At 41.0% G+C, this 21354-nt stretch overlaps 1 protein-coding gene across 1 annotated transcript; it reads right to left on the bottom strand.

The window, feature by feature from the left end:
• Positions 1-281: 281 nt before the first annotated feature.
• Positions 282-19933, bottom strand: stpg4 (sperm-tail PG-rich repeat containing 4). The gene is made up of 7 exons (XM_034184237.1): positions 19772-19933; positions 19579-19632; positions 16177-16431; positions 9753-9817; positions 9489-9534; positions 757-861; positions 282-591 (listed from the first exon to the last, which is right to left on the bottom strand). The coding sequence occupies exons 1-7, from the start codon at positions 19853-19855 to the stop codon at positions 487-489; spliced, it is 714 nt and encodes a 237-aa protein (XP_034040128.1). The 5' UTR covers positions 19856-19933; the 3' UTR covers positions 282-486.
• Positions 19934-21354: the final 1421 nt, after the last annotated feature.

Raw genomic sequence — 21354 nt, 5'->3', positions numbered from 1 at the left:
AGTGGCAGAAGACATTAGAAACACTACACATTTCAGTCATATTACCAACATGAAACTTAAATCACATGGTAAGAGCAACATGAGACTTAACTAACCTGACTAAACCAATAATTGAACTACAAAAACACAATAAATCAATAACAATAACAACACTGTTAAACTAACATAAACCACAAATAACAACATTTAAAACTTCAAAACCCCAAACTCCCATGGTGCATTGCAGCACAATGTCCATTGTTTACTGGTTAGATAAAATTGCTAATTCCTGCAAAATATTTGTCCTATCAACTTTATGTTTTTGCAGCGTTCATCGTTGACCCAGAATACATGAGCATGCCAAACAGAAAATGTTAGCTCTCCCTGGTTTTAGCGTGATCTAAGCCATACTCATGCATGCATTATAATATAGAATATGGTCTGATCATATGTGATCAGAGTGCAAGTTGAAAACATGAGATGGTTGTGGAATTAATACATTCCACACTATGGAATGTTGCGGAACAACAGGCTAAATGACGTGTTGGCGACGGTGTTCCGGTGGTCACCCAGCTTCCAGTAAGGATCATAGGCTCCAGGTCCGGGGGTTTTCTGTTGAACACACATATTTTGTTTCAGGATGTTTGTTGTGAAGCAGAAACACTTTTTTCATTTATTATGCTGTTTTCACTCGGTGAAAAGGTGCCAATGAAATTTCAATCACATATTTAATGAGTTATTGAAAAATATTTTGATACAGAGGTAAATGTGACTCACTGACTGCACATACTGGAGCCGCGGCACTGCTGATTTGAAGCAGGAAGTGATCCCTTTTGCAGGTCTGGATTGTGGACTGTAGCAGCCTGGAGCAGGTCCTTCTTTCTGAGGTGGTCAGACATCACTTATTAGGGTCTGATTAATCTACTCTGTGATCTGCACGTTACCACCAACAACAGTAAGTATGATTTAGAAAAGAGGAGGTTCTTTTTGTATTTTTTCTTTTCCTGCACACAAGTAGTTTGTTTATTTAACAAATTTGGTTATTTAGCATGGGCAGCACGGTGGCTTAGTGGTTAGCACTGTTGCCTCGCAGCGAGAAGGTCATGGGTTCCAGTCCCGTGGCCTTTCTGTGTGGAGTTTGCATGTTCTCCCCGTGTTTGCGTGGGTTTCCTCCGGGTGCTCCTGTTTCCTCCCACATCCAAAGACATGCGGGTTAGGTGGATTGGAATCTTTACAATTGTCCTTAGGTGTGCGTGTGTCTGTTTGTTTGTCTATTTGTGGCCCTGCGACAGACTGGCGTCCTGTCCTGTGTGTACCCCGCCTCACGCCGTATGACTGCTGGGATGGGTTCCAGCCCCCCGTGACCCTTAATTGGACTAAGCGGTAGAAGATGGATGGATGGATGGTTATTTAGCATCTCAGCAGAGTGAAATCTATTTGCTTTGTGATAGCTGTTAGTTTAGTTAAGGAGTACACTTTCCACTGGTGCTTCCTGTCTTACTGTATTTTTGTGAGACTTGGACATGTGGATGTCGTTGGTACTTGGTCTTTTCGGCGGATCTTTGGGTAAAATATTTTGGCCATGTGACACATTTCTTGTGGCATAATCCAGCATGCAGATGTCTCAGTGTTGAGGACCACAACGGCAGGAGAAGGTCCAAAGGGACACCCACATGTGCCCTGACTTTGGGCGATAGTTTGGATAGTTAGTTTTGAGAGGTGAAGATGAACTGACCAGTTGGCATCCACAACCCATGTCAGTGGTGTGGTGACTGTGGCAGCATACGGCAGCAGTGCATGCTCCCAGAGTTGACTTGACTTCAGAACATATTATTGCTTATTTCGAACCGGTGCAGTTGTCATTGTCATGTCCGGTGCCCATGTTGTGTAAGAGTTATGGCAATCCCTCGATGGCGAGGATGATCATCTCTTGCTTGATTCCCGGATGGGGATATCTACATCCATAGTCGATCTAGAGATGCCTGTGCGTGGGTTTGTTTGTTGGGAATGTTGTTGCACGCCTGCAAACACGTGGTCCTTCACAGATCCTTAGCCTAGTCTGCTGGCTTGGTAATCCCAGACAATTGGGATTTGACGACTTTCACAGCCATTGGGTTACAAGCCATCACCTCTTCCACCTGATCTGACACTGAGGACTTCGTACCAAGAATACTTGCACAATAAAATAAACACTAATGGAAAAATCCAAATTTTCCAGTTCCACTGCTCCATTGCGATCCAGTGTTTCTGAGCAGAGAACTTTGCACAACCTCACCCTAACTGTTACTGCTGTAAACTGCCCAAACAAGCAGTGGAGCTCACACTCACCATTAGAACAACATCATCTGCAAAAATTGCACTGGAATCCTGAGGCCACCATGGCAAAAAAAAAAAAAAAAAAAAAAAAAATCCCTGTAAGAATTTGTCTATCTGGGCCACTTGAGTTCTAATGTTATTTCTGTTAATGAGCCAACCAAAACCCTGTGATGGTCAGGTTAAACCCATTCTCCCTCATGATGGTGCTGACACAACCTGGGGCCCTGTGTTATACTCACCTACTGTACATCATAACCTCTGACATTTTTAGATCTGTGTGACAGATTAAGAATTCTCTCACCCTCCATCCTCAGCTTTCCACAACCTCTTGTTACACCCCTAATCCAGTCATCCGAAGGATGCACTAACAGTGTATCCCAGACTTATTTTGAGGTCACGTCCTGATAGCTTTTAGACCTGTGGCATATCATTTGACTGGTGTCTTCATCAGTCCATCTGCCTGTCTCAGGCTCTGCCTTTGTCGAGGCTTTTCTGTTGTTTTTGATGAGATCAGTGTGCTGAGGGTTAGTTTATCTCTCCTCTCTCCTTGCCTTTCACTTCTCCTTTTATTCTTACCCACTAACACACATACTGGTCATCACCAGCGGCGTGTCGTGCAGAAATAGTATCACCGCCCTCCTCACCCCCACCCTACTCTATCCTCTGATATAAAAGTGTCTCGCTGTCCCTGAACAGGTCCAGCTTTTCATTTTTAGCCAATCTCTGAATCTGACAGAAATGTGTTCTCTCTCTCTCTCTCTCTCTCTCTCTCTCTCCTGTCTGCTCCTCCAAGGGATGGCTGCTATCATTATGAGCCATTTGATCCCGGTCAGTGTTTCACCTGATTGTACAGGAGTGTGTACATGTGTGCATGTGTGTGTACGTGCTCGCATGGTGGGTTTGAGCCAAAGCACCTGGCCTACATTCCTGCTCTAGTACAGTGCATTAGAAATTCGTGCACCATGGACAGCTGGCACATGCTACGTGTCATCTGTGAAACATTATAGCAGGCGCAACCAGCAGCACCTGCACAATAATACATGCAGCTTTCTGATCTTTACTATGTGTTGACTACTGGAAACCTCTTTCTGCAGTAGCCAAGCATGGTGGACATTCACCTTCTGGATCACCCTTTGGTTACAGTCCTATTTGGTTACAGGCAACTTTCAGAATTCTGTTTGTTGAAGTGTTACCCATCATGCCACTTGCAGCCACTACACGTCACTGTCGTGCCGCCTCTGGCTGACTACTTTTTCATGGAAATGAATGGAACGTCAAATTTTCCATCATTTGCTGACGGCTTCAGTCCCCTGGGTGGTACACTGCTTCTGAGGGTTTGATAAAAGTGCAGACTGGTTTGCTCATCATGGGAGGATGACACAAAATGAAAACTATGTGATTCTTAAATGGTTTTTAATGATTAACTTTTGTTTGTTTGATTGATTGATTGATTTCACACCAGTATGTCCTGATTAATGCTTGTGACTGTGACTATATTTCTCCATGTACAGCCAGAGTTGCAGCAGGAAGGAGACCTGGTGTCACAGACTGAACGGTCTGCCACAAAAAAATTGTCCCCCCCTGCCTCAACTGTGCATGTGATTTCAGAGCTCAGCCGCTCGTCTAAGGAAGTCTCTTCATCCAAATCGATCAAATGAATTAATGGGATTATTAACCATCAGATGACAAGGTAAAACCTCTTAAATCATTCTAAAGTCAGTTTTAAGCAGAAACGAGGCGATACTCTGTGATGCTTTGAAATGACTGAAGCACAGTGAACGCATCAGCTAGCAACTCGTGTAGCTGCAGCGCTCTGATCACTTCCTCTGCCTTTTATGATGAAATAATGCTGAATTTATGTGGAAATGATTGTTACACAAAAGCTTCAGATATCTGTCGCTGAGATGTGCTAATGACACATGTGCAGTGAAGGCAGGGTGGACCGATTTTTAGGGGGGCCGTTTGGTCTGCGACACCGGCATCAATTTTGTGCCAAATCCCAATGCAGATACGTACGGGATCCTTGAGTACAGCCAAAAGATTTAAAATAATTTTTTTTTAAATGTACAAACCCCAAGTTGTACTTCTCAAGCAATGGACTATTCTGTCTTTTACTGAGTAGTTTAAAGAATGTATCGGGCTGGTTGGTCAGGAACAGCTGGACACAAATGCAAGGCTCGAACAAACAGCTCTGGTCTTTAAAATGGTTTCCTGACGTGGCTAGCAGAGGTCGGTACACAAGTTGGCAGTCCAAAAAACACCAGGCTTAGGTGTGGTCGATCAAACAAGCATGAGGTCAGGAACACAATGAGGCAGGCAGGACTATGGAACGCAAGGAACAGAGCTGGAGAGAAGGCACAAGGCGCATCAATCTGGCGAGGGACGAGAGCACCCAGTGAACCTTATGTAACCCTCGGTGATGAGCTACAGATCAGAAACAGGTGTGCATGGAAAGCACCAGCGCAAAGGCATGGCCAGACAGAGAGAAACACCCACCACCAAGAACCAAGAGACAGACATTAGAGATAGGGACAGAAAAACTCAAGTGGGAAAAAAAAACACCCAACAAGAGAACTAACCCCAGAAGAAAAGCAATAAAACAAACCAACTAAAACAGAGCAAACAAAACACAGACAAAAATCCAAATCCTGACAGAATGTCCCTCAGTTACATGTCATAACCAGCCTAGACACTCGCATTCTGTGAATGCTGTGCAGGGTGGAGGCAGAGTCTCAGAGCTCTTCTCTGTGGATTCTAGCATTGGGTTTTAGGTAAAGTCTTGTAGTCCAGCAACAAGAGTACCTGTGTTGGTGAGGAAAAGTACCCTGACTGTGACTTTGGGGGAACAATCCTGTGATCTTTACAAATCCAGTGGATACCCTGATTACAGCACGTGAGAAGTTGAGTGGGGAATCAGAATGTCTGGGTTTGCAATTGTCCTGGATCAAGAAGATCCAGGCTTTCAAACACTTCCTGGACTTTCAGAAGTGCACCTGTATGTGGTAACGTATAGAGACATTCACTTACGTCAACATTCTTATTCATGTATCTGAGGCCTTGGCCACTGTAGCCAAAAGATGCCTCAAAACAAGGAATGGATTCATAAGGTTGCTGGACAGAAGTGTTTGGTGATTCTGATACCTTTGAAGGAGAACCAATTTACAAGTCTTTGGGGTCCATGTGCTTCCTGTCTTACAGTATAATTGTGAGACCTGGACACTAACCAGTGACCTGACTGGATGTCTTTGGCACCGGGTTTCTGTGGGAAATGCTCCTTGGGGAGATTCTTGCATTGTGAGAAAACGGCCATTTAACATGTTTCTCTCAGCATGACCCAGTGTCTGAGTGTTGAGGAACCCAACAACTGGAAAAGGCCAAGAAGACAACCATGTATCATAGAAGTTTCCTTTAGGGAGGTGGGTGGATGGAACAGTGGTCTGCCTGGGTGGTTGCCATCCAGGATCTAGATGCAACATTGCAGGGCATCATTGCAGGCGCATGCTCCAAGGCCTGATCTGAGATAACCAGGTAAAAAAAAAAGAAAGTGTGGCTGTGGTCTTGAGTCGGACAACTGCTAGCACTTACTGAATCACTAGGACCTGGTTTCATAAAGCAGTCTTATCTTTTAGTCAATTAAACTCACTTAGTCGACTACGGTTAGTCACCCAACATTATCCGTCTAATCATCGTTTTGCATCGATGACTAAACTTGTAGATTTGCCGTCGTACGTTATTTGACGATTTTAATGGGCATAGCGGCCTTGCGAGCGCCACTGCCAAAAAAAAACGCATTCAATGTGAGAGAGTTTTGTTTACTTCCAGGTTGGTTGTAATCATGAATTATCCAGTCTTTGTTTCGTTAACTGTCTTTATTAACATTTAAGAACACAGATGAAGTGCAGAACGACGTGCATAGCTCTTAGACTAGCAGTTCTTCTTCTACACTTCTGTCAAGCCTTTTTGTGCACAACTCTGCTCAGCGTAACAGCAGCACCCGGTGGCTAATGTGAGAACTGTCACAAACACATGGCCAAAAGCAAAGGAAGTTCTCCTTTTGGAGGAATATGAGCAATGTAGGGCTGCTCGAGTGTTCCATCAAGTGGTGGTACATGACGCCATTTTTTAAAGGTAAGACGCTGACGTTTTGTCAACTAAAATAAGATTAGCCTCCTCTGTACTAGGCTAAAAGCTTTAGTCGGGTAATGCAAGACTTTAGCCGACTAAGTGCTTTGAGCAATGAATAACATCAAAAGATTAGTCGATTAAGTGAGTTTAGTTGACTAAACACAATTAGACTGTTTTATGAAACTGAGCCCAGGCTGAATCATTTTTATTCACTACAGCAGTCAGCAGCAGAGAACAGGACGTTCATTCACATGAAAATGTCTGGGATTACAACTTTAATTCACGCAGGTTTGAATCTCAAAGGAGGATTTGTTCCTTCAGAATAACACGTGCGGTCAATTTTGCAAAGAGCACAACATGCAAATCTGGGACACAGAGTGGCCCGGGGATGGGAAAATTAAGTCATATCGGAAAAATAGCATATAGTGTATATTTTTCTGTTGTGCTCCCAAACAGATTCTGCTCACCGGAGTCTTTTCTCTTCACAGGAACTGATAATTCTGACTCTTCACTCCAACTCAGGATAAAGTGATGGTTCCCAGTGAAAGCATTAAAACAACTCTGCGTCCGCATCTCTCCTCCATCAGGCCAGCCGAGATGATGATCACTGCTGTCAGTAACTTCACAGTGGGATTTGTTTAGCTGTTTAACCTTTGACAATGGACTTGTCTTAAAAGAGTCTGCCACATGACTAACAGCAGAAAGGTACTCCCAACTCTGCAGTAATAACACCCTGGGGATTTCTTAGCACCTTTCCTTCTCTGTCAACACTCAGCAGCTGCCAGCATGGCTCATATATCCCTCAGCTACCTCTGTGGACGTGTCTAAAGCTGTGGCACGTTGCAATATGAACTGTAGACAGCTGGTATTCCAGTACGGCACCAAAACAGGAGAACATGCATGAGTTTATATGTTTGTCATAAGGACTAACATACTAAGCACATATTACACATAGACTGTGTATATACTGGACAAACTCTTCGTGACATCATCCAGAGGTTTTCCGAAGAGAGGCTTTGAAGTTCAAATGGGGCGGTTTCAAATGTGGAAGTGCTTCTGTCTTAACTCCCGACCGACCCATAAAAGAGATGGAGCATGGGCAAGATCGGTGCCTGGGAGGGACAAATTAATCCCAGACAGTCCCCCAATCTCGGAGTTCCCAATCAAGCTAAGGCTAACAGGCTAAGACTGATTTGAGTATTTGATGAATACATACTTTTGTAGAGTGTGGGGTGGTTTTCATAACGGGTATAATGAAGAATGCTTCACTAAGAGTTGCACCATAAGTGGACCTAATCCATCCATCCATCCATTTTCTTCCGCTTTATCCGGAGTCGGGTCGCGGGGCAGCAGCTCAAGCAAAGCCGCCCAGACCTCCCGATCCACACACACCTCCCCCAGCTCCTCTGGGGGAACCCCAAGGCATTCCCAAGCCAGCCAAGAGATGTAGTCCCTCCAGCGTGTCCTGGGTCTTCCCCAGAGCCTCCTCCCAGTGGGACGTGCCCGGAACAAGGATCCCAAGTTATGATCCCAAATTATCAATACCTGCTAACACTGATAACATACAGTACAAATGAAATAATACTAAAATTTCACTCATGTAAATACTGGAGCAAACTTCTTAGATGTCCTTTAGTGCAATTAACCACACAGCAAACCGTATTATGTCAGATATTTGAAATAAAGCATTCAGAAAGAACAAACACCATCGATCTGTAGCAGCTAGTGGCCTCTGCTAGCGAGACTTTGGACATGGCTCACCAGCACACACACACTACCTGTCAGTCAAGCAACCTAGTGTTATGACTGGAGCTAAATTAGAGTCAAGTGGAACCCCAATAGCAGACAGCCACAACATGGGACAGTTGGTTACAAAAGTCTAAGGTGCTTTAATGATCCAGCGGAGTGAGTAAAAATCAAACAGGCACGTGTAAGTTTATCAATAACATATAGTCCAGTACAAAAACACAAAATGGGGAACAACCGGGAGATGTGACGACAAAGACGGGACTAATGCCAGCTGGACATCATGGAATGTGAGAAATCAAACAGAGTACTTACATATATGGAGAGAGCACAAAAACTGATCACCACCACACCACATTACATTTACGTACAGGTTTGATACGTTAATCGACCAGCAACAAACAAACTGACAGAAGTGACTTAAATGCAAAAGAACAAATTAATAACAGGTGCAGAAAAGGTTAAACAGAAACGCTGAGACACTGGAGGGAATAAGGAACATGGACATCACAAGGTGAGTGGAAATGAAACCTGATCAAGAAATATGAAACCAAAACATAAGGGTCAGAAAATGCCAAAAACAAATGTGGACTAAACCATAAATAAATAAATAAGGAAACAAGCAGTGAGCCATCGGCCCACGAATGGAACATAGTGCCATGGGGGGGGAATCAACACAATGCTAACTAATGCACAAGGAAAACAAGGAACTTAGAACATCTTGAAAATTACAAACACATAATGAGCACAAGGACCCTTACCATGGACACGACAGAACAGACAGCAAACACAGACAGTGACAGACATGGATGACAGCTTGCAAACAGATCACAAAGGGGGGGGGGGGGGGGGGGGGGGTCCTGGAACACTAACACACACACGTGCGACTGAGACACAACAAAGAGCACAAACACAAGGGACTCACACAGGACTCGGACACGAAGCAGGAAAGCTCACACATACACACACGTAGAGAACTGCAAAGGGGGCGGGGCAACAGACAAAAACCATATACAGACGAGAACAAGGCTGAAACACAAATCCAAAAACAAAAGACACAAACAGGACCAAATAAATGCACACACAACACCAAGCCCCTATTTACTCATAACTGTATGGTTAAAAATATCTTATACTGGCGAGTTATTTAAAACAAAATCCCCCGTACAGTTGTCATGAATGAGGAAACTGGTTATAGAAACCAAACACATTTTTTGTACCACACTACAAATATGGTTTGTTTGGTTTTGTTTGTGCTTTAAAGTCATAGAGGGCGTGTCCGATAATGAAGTAAAGACGTGTCTCGGGAATGAGATACTTACATGCAGAAAGCTGATCCGCTGCACGGTGGACCGAAACGTCGCATGCCTGAAGGGACACAAAGAAAGGGGAAGTGGCTGTCAGAAAGAAAAAAAGTGGAGAAAATAGCAGGTTGAAGTTTGCTTTTCTGTGTTTGTGCCCAGAGGTGAGAGAAGGAATGAGAAGTGACATCAGGAGGAAAGAATCAGTGATCAGATGATGATTCATAACTTGTCTGCTGAGCTGTGCTCGGAGAGTCAAAGAGAGGCTGTTTGTCGTGGGCTTACGTGCAGGGATGCTTCTCCACAGGTTTTGCTGTCACATTGTAATCACATGGTGAAGTGTTCAGATGCTGAGACAGAATAAACACAAAAAGTGTTCAAATACGAATGACAGTACCACACAGCTGGCACTTTACTGACACTTTTCCAGTTAAAAGATTATGATTATAAAGTAGGTACCTAACAAAAAGGAGTCAGCATAATACAGTCAGGTCCATAAGTATTTGGACAATGACAAATTTTGTCTCAGAAAAAAAAACTGTTCCCATTGTCATTATGGGGTATTGTGTGTAGAATTTTGAGGGGAAAAAAATGAATTTACTCCATTTTGGAATAAGGCTGTAACATAACAAAATGTTGAAAAAGTGAAGCACTGTGAATACTTTCCAGAGGCAGTGTAGACTATTGAACACTTTAGCAGTAGTAGTAGTAAAGAGGAGAAATGTTTTTGTGAGTCAGAAATGAGGAATATAAATTGATATGGTGGGGTGAGTGACATAGGCTGTTGAGCACTTTAACAGTAGTGATAGTAGTTCAGGGGAGAGACATTTTTGTGCTGCATCATCATCGGCACATGTGCTAAAAGGGAGGTGTCATGCTCTTCTATTCTCTTCTTTTTCCTTTGAACTTTTTAAGTCTTCATTATTGCAAGTAGCACTAGGAAAATAGTAGTAGTATGTTTGTATGTAGTAGTAGTAGCAGCAGCTGTCTCTTCTTCAGGCAGCTTTAGTTGCGCCCTAAGAGTTCTCAGGAATCTGCGATAGGTGGGAGGTGATAGCTTTTTTGGTGTAGATGAAGTCTTCATTTCAGTCTCTGAATCAAACCCACCATGAGGAGGGTAATCCACATCAGAGGTCGATTGGGGGGGGAAAAAAAAAAAAAAAAAAAAAAAAATATATATATATATATATATATATATATATATATATATATATAATCTAATCTGGATATCTTTCCTGATAAGGACTGGATAATGTGTTAGGAATGAAAGGATGTCACATTATTTGATAGAAATGGTAGAGAAGCTTGAATCTTTGTCTAGACTGGGTTGCTTGACGCGAGGACGTTTCGCTTCAAATCGCAGAAGCTTTCTCAGCTAAAATTGTCAACCTACAGAGGGCATGAAAGTTCAGCTACAATTTGCCAGAAGGTACATCTGACATGCAAGCCTAGATTTGTTGTTCTGATGAATGAAAATCCTCCCATATATGGGTGATTCTTTAACTACGGGCACTATTGGCCTTGTAAATGTAATTTCCACCACACCATTGCCTTACAATATAAAGTGCCTTGGGGCAACTGTTTCTTGTGATTTGGCGCTATATACATGTGCTCTGATGTCACTATTTATCTCCATAGAAACTACCCAAACAATCTTTCATACAAACTGTTTAAAGGGACATTACAGTGTTGTGGTGGAAATTATGGCAATAGTGTGGGACAACTACATTTTGTTTAAAAAAATCACAACAGTTGTATGACATTGAATACCCCAATTATGTTTTGATTATTTTACTGATATTTTATTCAGAGATATTTTAAAACATTAGAAAAAACATTTCTTTACCATTCATTTTTATCATTGAAGATCAAAGGTCTGGGTGTGGGACAAGCACAAAACGGCAATATTTGCATATAATGATGCTGAAAAAAGTTGAAAAAGTCATCATAGACTACTAGAACAAATTTCTGGACACACTTTCATTGTAAAGATAACTATAAAAGTGTGAAATTTCCCCTTTTTTCTGTTTTTCACACAATATGATCCAAGGACATAATAAGTGCCCATAGTCTAAGAATCACCCATATACATGGTGGGTAAAATAAGTATTGAACACGTCACCATATTCCTCAGTAAGTATATTTCTAAAGGTGCTATTCACATTAAATTTTCACCAGATGTTGGTAACAACCCAAGTAATCCATGGTGCAAGGAAACCAAAACAAATAATTAAAGAAATTAAGTTATGTGTCATAAAATGGAATGACACAGGGAAAAAATACTGAACACACTGAAACTTATTTAATACTTTGTGTTGGTAATGACAGCTTCAATAAGCCTCCTGTATGGAAAAACTAGTCACATGCATTGCTCAGGTGTAATTTTGGTCCATTCTTCCAGTCTTCAAATCTTAAAAGTTCTGTGGACGTCTTCTATGAACCCCGATCTTTAGTTCTTTCCATAGATTTTCTATTGGATTCAAGTCTGGTGATTGGCTGGGCCATTCTAGATAGATAGAGTTCTTTATTGTCATTAAGCATACACATAATGAAATTCCTTTCAGAAGCTCTCGGCAATCAAAGACTTAAAGAACTAACACAATAAATGTGCAAAAGACTATAATATATATATATATATATATATATATATATATATATATATATATATATATATATATATATATATACACATACACACACACACACACAAATAAATGTAAACTTCATGTGCAAATTGAACATTGAGCGTTTCCAACAATAGCAGCAGTGTAAAGTGCAGTGCAGCAGAGAACATCTGCAGGGGGAGGGGGTTGAGTGTAACTTGCACGAATTTGATCCCCGCACTGTTGCGCAATTCGTCGTACCAGTGTGACCCGCTTTTCCCCACTTTGTCCCATTTGATATCACATCATATAAAATAATAATTTCGTAGCTGCTGCAGCATTTGGTGGAGAATGCATTTGAAATGCTCTGAAAAGTAATTATTTATAATATATGTATTGTAATGGATGGGTAAAATGGTTGCATTTTCATTCCGTCTTGTGAGTTGGATAGTGTATCTGTAAAATTATGTTTATTATAGATGTAACATTTCATCATAATTGTTCAGATGTGCAATGATACCCACTGACCCACGGTGTTTTTGAATAGGTTGGGCAATATTCACGATTACTTCACAAAATGAATGTGTGCCAGAAGTTTCAAACATTTCAAAGTTTTCTTTGCACACGGGTCGCAGCTATGCACAGTTTACAGCGAGTTTACTCACTAGCATGCCAGACTGCATGCCATTGCTGGAATCAAATTTGTGCAAGTGTCAAGGGGAGTGATGTGTAGGTATGTGTGTGTGTGTGTGTAGGGGGGTGGGGTGCTGAAGTGACTACAGGAGAATGATTATTGGATTTCACAGCTCTGGGGAAGAAATTGTCTCTCTGGCCTGTGGTCCAAGTTCTTATGTTCCTGCACCATTTCCCGATGGAAGCGGTAAAAACAGTCCGTTGCCCAGGGGGTCCGTTGCAATATACCTGGCCCTCCTCTGGCCCTGGTCAGTGTATATTGAGTCTACGTCTGGGAGAGGACCTCCCACTATCCCCTGAGCTGTTCTCACCACTCGGGCCAAGTTCTTCTTGGCCTGTGCTGTGTAGCTGCCATACCATGCTGTGGCATTCTGGGAAAAGATGCTCTCAATTGTGGCCCTATAAAAGGTTGTGAGCACACAAGAGGAAAGTCCAGGCCATTTCAGCTTCTTGAGGAAGAAAAGTCTTTGCTGGGCTTTCTTCACCAGGCGGGATGTGTGCAGAGACCAGGTCAGGTCAGATGTGATGTGGATGCACAGGAACCTGATGTCCACTTCCTCATGGATGAGGAGTGGAGCATATTCTGTCTTCCTGGACCTCCTATAATCTACAGTGATCTCCTAGGTCTTGCTGGTGTTCAGAACCAAGTTATTGACTAAACACCATCCTGACAGGTGCTGGATCTCCTCTCGGTAGTGGGCCTCATCATTGTCCAGTATGAGGCCCACCTCTGTGGTATTGTCTGCAAACTTAAGAACCAAGCTGGTGAAGTGGATGGCTGAACAGTCATGGGGTAAAGAGGGTGAAAAGTACTGGGCTGAGCACACAGCCCTGTGGTGTACCAGCCCTTATTCTCGCCACCCGAGGCCTTTTGGCGGGAAAGGCAGCTTTATTTTCATTTTCTGAAACCAATTGATGAGAGCTTTCTTGGCTGTGTGTTTGGGATCATTGTCTTGCTGAAATGTCCACTCTCATTTCATCATCCTGGTAGATAGCAGCAGATTTTAATCAAGAATGTATCGGTACATTTTTTTCATTCATCTTTCCTTCAATTATATAAAGTTTGCCTGTGCTTGATGCTGAAAAACAGCCCCACACCATGATGGTCCCACCTCCAAACCTCACTGTTAGTATGGTGTTTTTGGGCCATTTGACCTCCAAACATGGTGTGTATTATGGTATCCAAAGAGTTCAGTTTTGGTCTCATCTAACCAGAGTATATTCTCCCATTGTTAACATTTAGCAAAGTCAAGTTGAACTCAATTAGCAGGCAGCAAATAGACAAAGGGGGCAGTGCAAAAACAAGAGGATCTAATGTTCCCAAAGCGAATATCAGTCCAAACAGGTGACATGAACAAACATCACAAAGTGATCCAAACAAAGAGTCAACACAAAACTAACTACAGCCACAAAAGGAGGTAACAACGAGGGTCAAGGTACTTACAAAAACCAGGAGCAGCGTGAATGACGAAAAATGCAAGGGACCAGCAAATGAAAAGTGAACCAGGTGCCACTTAAATACTACTCAATTGATGAACTAAATAAAGGACAGGTGTGGCAGGGTCAAAGGTCAGTTGACAACAAAAGGTGAAAACACACACCCACACAAACACACAACAGAGATATAGAAAAGACAGGGAAAGGAGGACACACACACACACACACACACACACACACACACACACACACACACTGAAAGCCATAGGGGTGGGGCAAACAAACAGCGCAGAACACAAACCATGAAGAGAGGGTGCAAACAGGCAGTCAGAAGCAGACCCAGCACCCAGTATTTCACAGGCTTGTCTGAATGCTGTGCAGAAAACATTAAACGAGCTTCAACATGCTTACATGAATTACTTGTAGTTTTCTTTGAAACAATTATACCCGCTAATTCCAGGTCTTTTTGAAGCCGTCCTTGGCTCTTGGACAACTCTTCTGATAATTATTTTCACTCTTCTGTCAGAAATCAATTTATTTTCATTTATATAGCATCAAATCACAACAAGGTTGCCTCAAGGCGCTTCACACAAGTAAAATCTAACCTTACCAACCCCCAGAGCAACAGTGGTAAGGAAAAACTCCCTCTGAGGAAAAAACCTCAAGCAGACCAGACTCAAAGGGGTGACCCTCTGCTTGGGCCATGAAATCTTGTGAGGAGCACCTGGTCATGGCTGGTTTATGGTAAAATGATCTTCTTTTCACTTTGTCATTATGGCCCCAACAGTGCTCACTGGAACATTCAGACGTTTAGAAATTCTTCTGTAACCAGTGCCATCAGTACGTTTTGCAATAATAAGGTTGCAAAAGTCTTGAGAGAGCTCTTTGCTTTTACACATCATGAGTATGTTTCTTGTATGACACCTTGGTAATGCGGTAACTGATGGCCTTTTTATAGGCCATCATTTGGGACCTAACCAGCTGATAGTAATTTGCACTGACAAGGGGCAGGATTTACAGTTACAGATGGATTTTAGCTGTTGTCTTTGCTTCCCATGCCTTTTTTGCACTTCCCTTTCTTCAGGTGTTCAATGCTCTTTCCCTATGTCATTTCACATTATTACACATAACTTGATTAATGGACATTTGTGGTTTGATTTCTATGTATGTGAATTACTTGGGTTGTTACCGATGTCTCGTAAACATTTCATGTCAATAGCACCTTTAGAAATACATTTACTGAGAAGAATGGTGATGTGTTCAATACGTGACGTGTTCAGTACTTATTTTACCTTATATATATGTGTGTGTGTGTGTGTGTGTGTGTGTATGTGTGTGTGTGTGTGTGTGTGTATGTGTTTTGTAAGTTTAGCAAATATGGCAAACATAGCATTTTTTTATATGCTCTGTCATTAGTCAAAGGCACCATGTTGACATAACAATGCCCATTATAACTTTTATTGTACTCCACAACTGAATATCTAGTAATTTCCACAAAACCTTGCTGGTAAGTTTTTATAATTATGTAATAATCACATGGTAACTGCTTCTTATATCACTGACTGTGCACAAGTTATTTTTTAGTAACAACATCAATCATAAATATATAATATGCAGCAGAACTGCATTTTATATTTGGTCAATTTTGCTCCACAGTGTGTGTGTGTGTGTGTGTGTGTGTGTGTGTGTGTGTGTGTGTGTGTGTGTGTGTGTGTGTGTGTGTGTGTGTGTGTGTGTGTGTGTGTGTGATAAGAGCTGTGCTGTAACTGAAAATGATATCAGAAAATTAGAATGGTCTTATACACTCTTTGCCAGTAACAGTCATTATGATTTTATTACATTAGGGACATTACATATTGGACTTTATTGCATTGGTTCTGATTACGTTATATTTCAGCTATATTAGATTACTGGGCGGCCACTTACACATGCTGTGATGAGAAGTAGAAATCAAATTTAAGCCACACCCACCATACCTTGTCCCTGATGCCCAGGGTGAGGATGTCTGGCCGTGGACAGTTTTTGAAAGCATATGAAGCCTGGTGCATTAGGGCCTCCTGGGTGGAATCGGTGTAGTTGTACACCCCCGGAAGGAGTAGGTCCCCCTGACGCACACCCAGAATTTGGGTTTTCCTGCCCACACCTTTGAAGCCATAAGTCTTCCTCACCGGGTTCAATTCAGCTTCCTCAATGAAATCCCGGATGTGATAAAGGCCAGGGATGGGCGTGTCCTGACATCACATGAGAGGAGAAAAACATGAGGAACACATCACTTGATGTTCATAGTAAGCAGCGCTCCCCCCTGCGCTTCCTTAAGGCTGTTGTTGGGTTTTTAACTTTTATGCTGTTTCCCTATTCCCATGTGTATCTGTTTGTTTTGTGTTTCTGAGCTGGGCATAGCTATCCTTTTGCCATCTCGAACCTGCAATCAACTCTCCACTCCTAAGCAGTTTAAAAGACCAGTTCATTCTCCCACTCATAATCAGCTCATTGACTATCATCCTGTGATACACTTTACTCGTTTGTAGATATAGTGCAGCAGATGAGAGAATATTTACAGAGGAATCCTTCAAATGGTGATACAAGCACCAAATCTGGCAAAAGTACGCCTTAGATATTACTCTTTTGAAAAAAACAATGGGCCACTTGAATTTTCAATAGGCGGCCACGTAGGGGTCAATTGAAGAATTACATCGGGGTGAAAATATAAAAAGGTTTCAGTCATATTGACAATTATACCACATTATTTGTCTGATTGTAAAGATTCCAAAAAGGTATAGTTTGGACTATCTATGATGGAATTCTATAGAGTTATGGGGTAAAAACAACAAGAATTGCTCTAATTTTGTTCAAAGGTGATGTAAATTACTGGTTGAGTTAATAGGGTTTCAAAAAGGAATAGTTTGCACCATGTATCATGCTACGGGGTAACATATGTCACATGTCATAGAATTCAATGGGCGTCAACATTATTTCACCTTTACTTCAGAGACCAAGCATTCAACACAGTCAAGTGTTGTCAAGTAGACACAGTCAAGTAGCTCAATCAACAGTGTGCACAATTTTTTACTAAAATTGGAGCAACTTTAACTTTTGACCCCTGTACAAACTGAAATTGACCTTTGTCACCATTCTTAAGGTTTTTACCCCATAACATTCAGTCATAGATAGTCCAAACTATACCTTTTTGGAATCTTTATGATCAGACAAATAATGTGGTATAGTTTTCAATATGATTGGAGCATTTTTATATTTGAACCCCTGTGTAATTCTTCAATTGACCTCTACGTGGACGCCTATTGAAAATTCAAGTGGCCCGTTGGTTTTTTCAAAAGAGCAACGTCTAAGGAGAATTTGTGCTGGTTTTGGTGCTTGTATCACCATGTGAAGTATTGTTTCAGTTATTTGCTGCACTAATCAGTCTGTTTTTATGAGAACCTTTTTGAGATTGTTTTAACTTTGTTTGTCTCCTGTATTTTCTCAGCCAGCCACGCCCAGCCTCACCTCCTGTTTCCTGACGTTGAGCCTGCAGACCTGCTGGCCTCAAAGGACTATTCTGCTCACCACTCTGACTTTTGTGCTCTTTTTATAAAATAAATCATTTATCATTTTTACTAAATTGCACCTGTTGTTTGCACATTGGGTTCAGATTCATACATCCGCATCACAGTTGTAACCATCTTTAAACCTTTAACTGCAAAATAAAGTTCACCTTAGGCAACAAGAATACATCAACATGGACACATATTTTTTAAAGATATATATTCTAAGTGTTGGAAAAGCTAACATTTATCATCTACCTTCCAACAAGGATACTCGTAACCTCGAATCTAGCCCTGCAGTATGTACAAATTAATCTGGGAATGTGACAACTACACAGGCATTAGCTGATTCAGTTAATACTAAAGTGTCACTTCCACCTAGGCTGCCTATACCACAAAGGATCGCTGTATATTTCATGTTGTACCTATGTTATTACCTGATTTATGTTTATTCTATGGCTTGCTACATTTAACTACATGTTGAGTATGATATTATGAAATCCATGCACAATATCACTGGTAACAAGAATGACTGCAGCAGCTACACTGATGCAGGGTTTGTGTGTGTATATATATATATATATATATATATATATATATATATATATATATATATATTATACAGATAGTATATAGGGGTCAAATGTCAGATTTCTATAGTGCTTACAGTCTTCATGCACTATTGCCTAGTGTTACACAAAATACTAGCTAACCATATTTCTTCATTGTTTTACTGCTAACATGCTGATGGTAATGCTCTAGGTTCATTCATTTTCTATACCCACTTATGCCAATCAAGGGTCAGAACCTATCCCAGCAGTCATAGGGTGTGAGGCAGGGTACACCCTGGACAGGACGCCAGTCTATCGCAGGGCCACATATAGACAGACTAACACATTCACACACCTACGGCCAATTAATACTTTCAATTCACCTAACCTGCATGTTTTTCTTTATAATCGTTTTATTTCACAATTGCAAAAACAATTGTGCAATTAGAAACAGAATATATACAAAAGAAGATAGAAAATATAAAACAAATAGTAAAACAAAATACATGCACAGGTTAGGCACGTTTAAGTCTGTATCAATTTACACAGATTTCATAGGTAAGATCACTGCATTTAGCAATATTCAAAATGTTACATTGCATAGCACCATCACGAATGCCATTAAGTTCCTTGAGCATATTAACAATGGCAGTAGAGGTATCATTATACTTTGGCACAAATACTGATTTAATATCAAAATTATGTTGCAGAAATTGTTTGCACATATTACTTGATATTGACATTGGATTTTGAGTACATATGGAAGTGGGAGGAAACAAAAACACACGGTAGAACATGCAAACTCCACACAGAAAGGACCAGGTGGGAAGCAATCCTATAGCCTTCTTGCTGTGAGGCAACAGTGTTAACCACTCATCCACTGTGCCGCCCTTACACAAGTTGATAGTGTGATTTCATTGAAATTTTAAGAATACCATATATTTTTGAATGTACCACCTGCCCAATTCACTCTCATTTATTCCCTGTTAAAATTTCGAAAAATTACGCAAACAATGCGATCATCAGAGCTGAGTAGAGCAGATGCTTAATTGACATCGCTGTTTTAACCTGACTGGAGTTGTAAAAGAAAAAAGTGAATTTATTTTTTAAGGCACTTTAGGGTTTATTTGACTGTAGGACAAATTCTAGTATAATAGACTGAACTCTTTGTCAAAACAAGTGCATATTATGAAAACATGAAAATTCAAATCACTGGCAGCTAGTTTGACAACGCTTTCACCAAAATAAAGTTCTGAAATAATACTGCAGATTCGAGGATTCCTACTGTGAGCGTTTGCAGCCACCAGCTCCCGCGGCCGCACAGGTCCTCCTCATTAGCCTGCAGGTGATAACAGACAAAGCTCTCAGTGCCTTCTCTTATATCGAGATGATGTTCTGTACATTAGCTGCTGAGCTTGTTTCTGTGAAGCACGGTTTGTTATGAGGGAATTAACATACTGGCTTTCATACATCCTTACCTTATCTGTTCTATTAGCAGTCATGTCGCTGCCTGTGGAAATGGCTTTGTTTTTCCACGTGGTCTTGTCCTGCACTCTGCTCATTGTCCTTCCCTATTTGGTGGACTTGAGATCCAGTGACACCTGACTACCATTAAACCTGTGACTGTTACTATAGCAGCAACTCTGCTATCAATTTTTCAACAACCTGGTGGAGGGCTAAATTTAACATCACAATGAGTTTGGCTAAAAGTAAGACAGGCCCGACACACAACATGGACATAGTTACTCTTAACAGTCCCCACCATGGTGACATTTATCAAAAGTTACAGTTAATCCAAACAGAAATTCAGGCATCATCATAGTTAGTGTGGAAGTGCTGGGACAGTTTCTGAGCAGTGTTTCCCAGCCTACTGTTTGACATCTTCCCAGGATCACTGAAAAAATGACAGCGCTTTTGGTAAAAGTGGGAATATTCCAGTTTGGCATTGGCAGGGTGCGACTTTTCCCACTTGCGTTTGTTAGATTGTTTTCAAGATGACTCAACAGTTTATGAACTCATGCTCATGTGAATTGGTAAGAAGGACGTGTCAAAACTTTAAAAGAAACCATTACATTTTGTAGTGTAAAAAGGGGCTGTGTGGATAAACTAGAAATAATAACAAATACATTTTGGATTACATACAACATAAACTAAATACTTTTAAATTACCGTGTTTTCCGTAGTATAAGTCACACTGCAGTATAATTTGCACCTTTTTTCTTTATTTGTCAGCTCAGTTTGTGAATTGTTGCACTGTACGTCTTATTATTGGCATTTAGCGTTTATTTTGTTTCATGTATTGATTCCTGTGAAAGTCCAATATAAATAGTTAGTGCAATTATTATTATGAACAACAAACTCATGATTTTTTAGGGGTATATAATTCACACCCAAGTAAAAGTTGGAGGGCCTCCAAAATTTGTAAAAAAGAAAAAAAAAAGCAACTTATACTCCAAAAATTAATTGCTGAAAACGCACATCACAATATATGTTCTTTCAGCTTCTCCCCTTTTGGGTTGTTAGAGCAGCACATTGACTTGGTACAAGTTTCAGACCAGATGCCATTTTACATTACTTGTAGAATGAGCACAAGAACTGGGAACCTTCCCGTTTGGAAGCAAGTCTACTAACCACTTGAGCACCACACCACCTGAGCATAAATGCAAACATTCATTGTTTTTAATCTGATAAACAATAAAATAAATTATAACAAAGCAGGCATTTTGAAAATGGATGGATGGATTTTTGAGATTCTTCATTATAAGTTATAATGAAATTTTTAGTTTAGTGGATAAAAAATGAATATTTGTGGTTGAGTGCATTTTAGTATGAAGCCAGACTGGAAAGTTTGTTGTACGTGGAGAAGTTCTTCCCTGTTTTCCTCCCAGAATCCACATCCCTGCAAACATTTGCTTCTAGGCAACTGAAAAATCTGCATGCACACAAAATAAAAGCTTGAAAGAATAAAAAATCCACATCTGCAGTATCTGACCTTAAAAATCTGCAAACCATGGTCACATCTCACTTGTTTGTTGTTATTTACGGCCTGTGTCCATTAATT

Source organism: Thalassophryne amazonica, chromosome 13, assembly GCF_902500255.1.
Source record: "Thalassophryne amazonica chromosome 13, fThaAma1.1, whole genome shotgun sequence".
In the NCBI taxonomy this organism is placed as follows: Eukaryota; Metazoa; Chordata; class Actinopteri; order Batrachoidiformes; family Batrachoididae; genus Thalassophryne; species Thalassophryne amazonica.
Note: the sequence above shows the minus strand (reverse complement) of the source record. Positions and strands in the feature narration are given on the sequence as shown.

Excerpts from the sequence above, each read along its gene's own strand:
- stpg4 (XM_034184237.1), bottom strand. The coding sequence starts at position 19,855 with ATGAGCAGAGTGCAGGACAAGACCACGTGGAAAAACAAAGCCATTTCC. Across the intron at positions 16,432-19,578 it reads GGTGGCTGCAAACGCTCACA|GACACGCCCATCCCTGGCCT; the intron begins GTAGGAATCCTC and ends ATGTGATGTCAG. Across the intron at positions 592-756 it reads GGCTCCAGTATGTGCAGTCA|AAAACCCCCGGACCTGGAGC; the intron begins GTGAGTCACATT and ends TGTGTTCAACAG.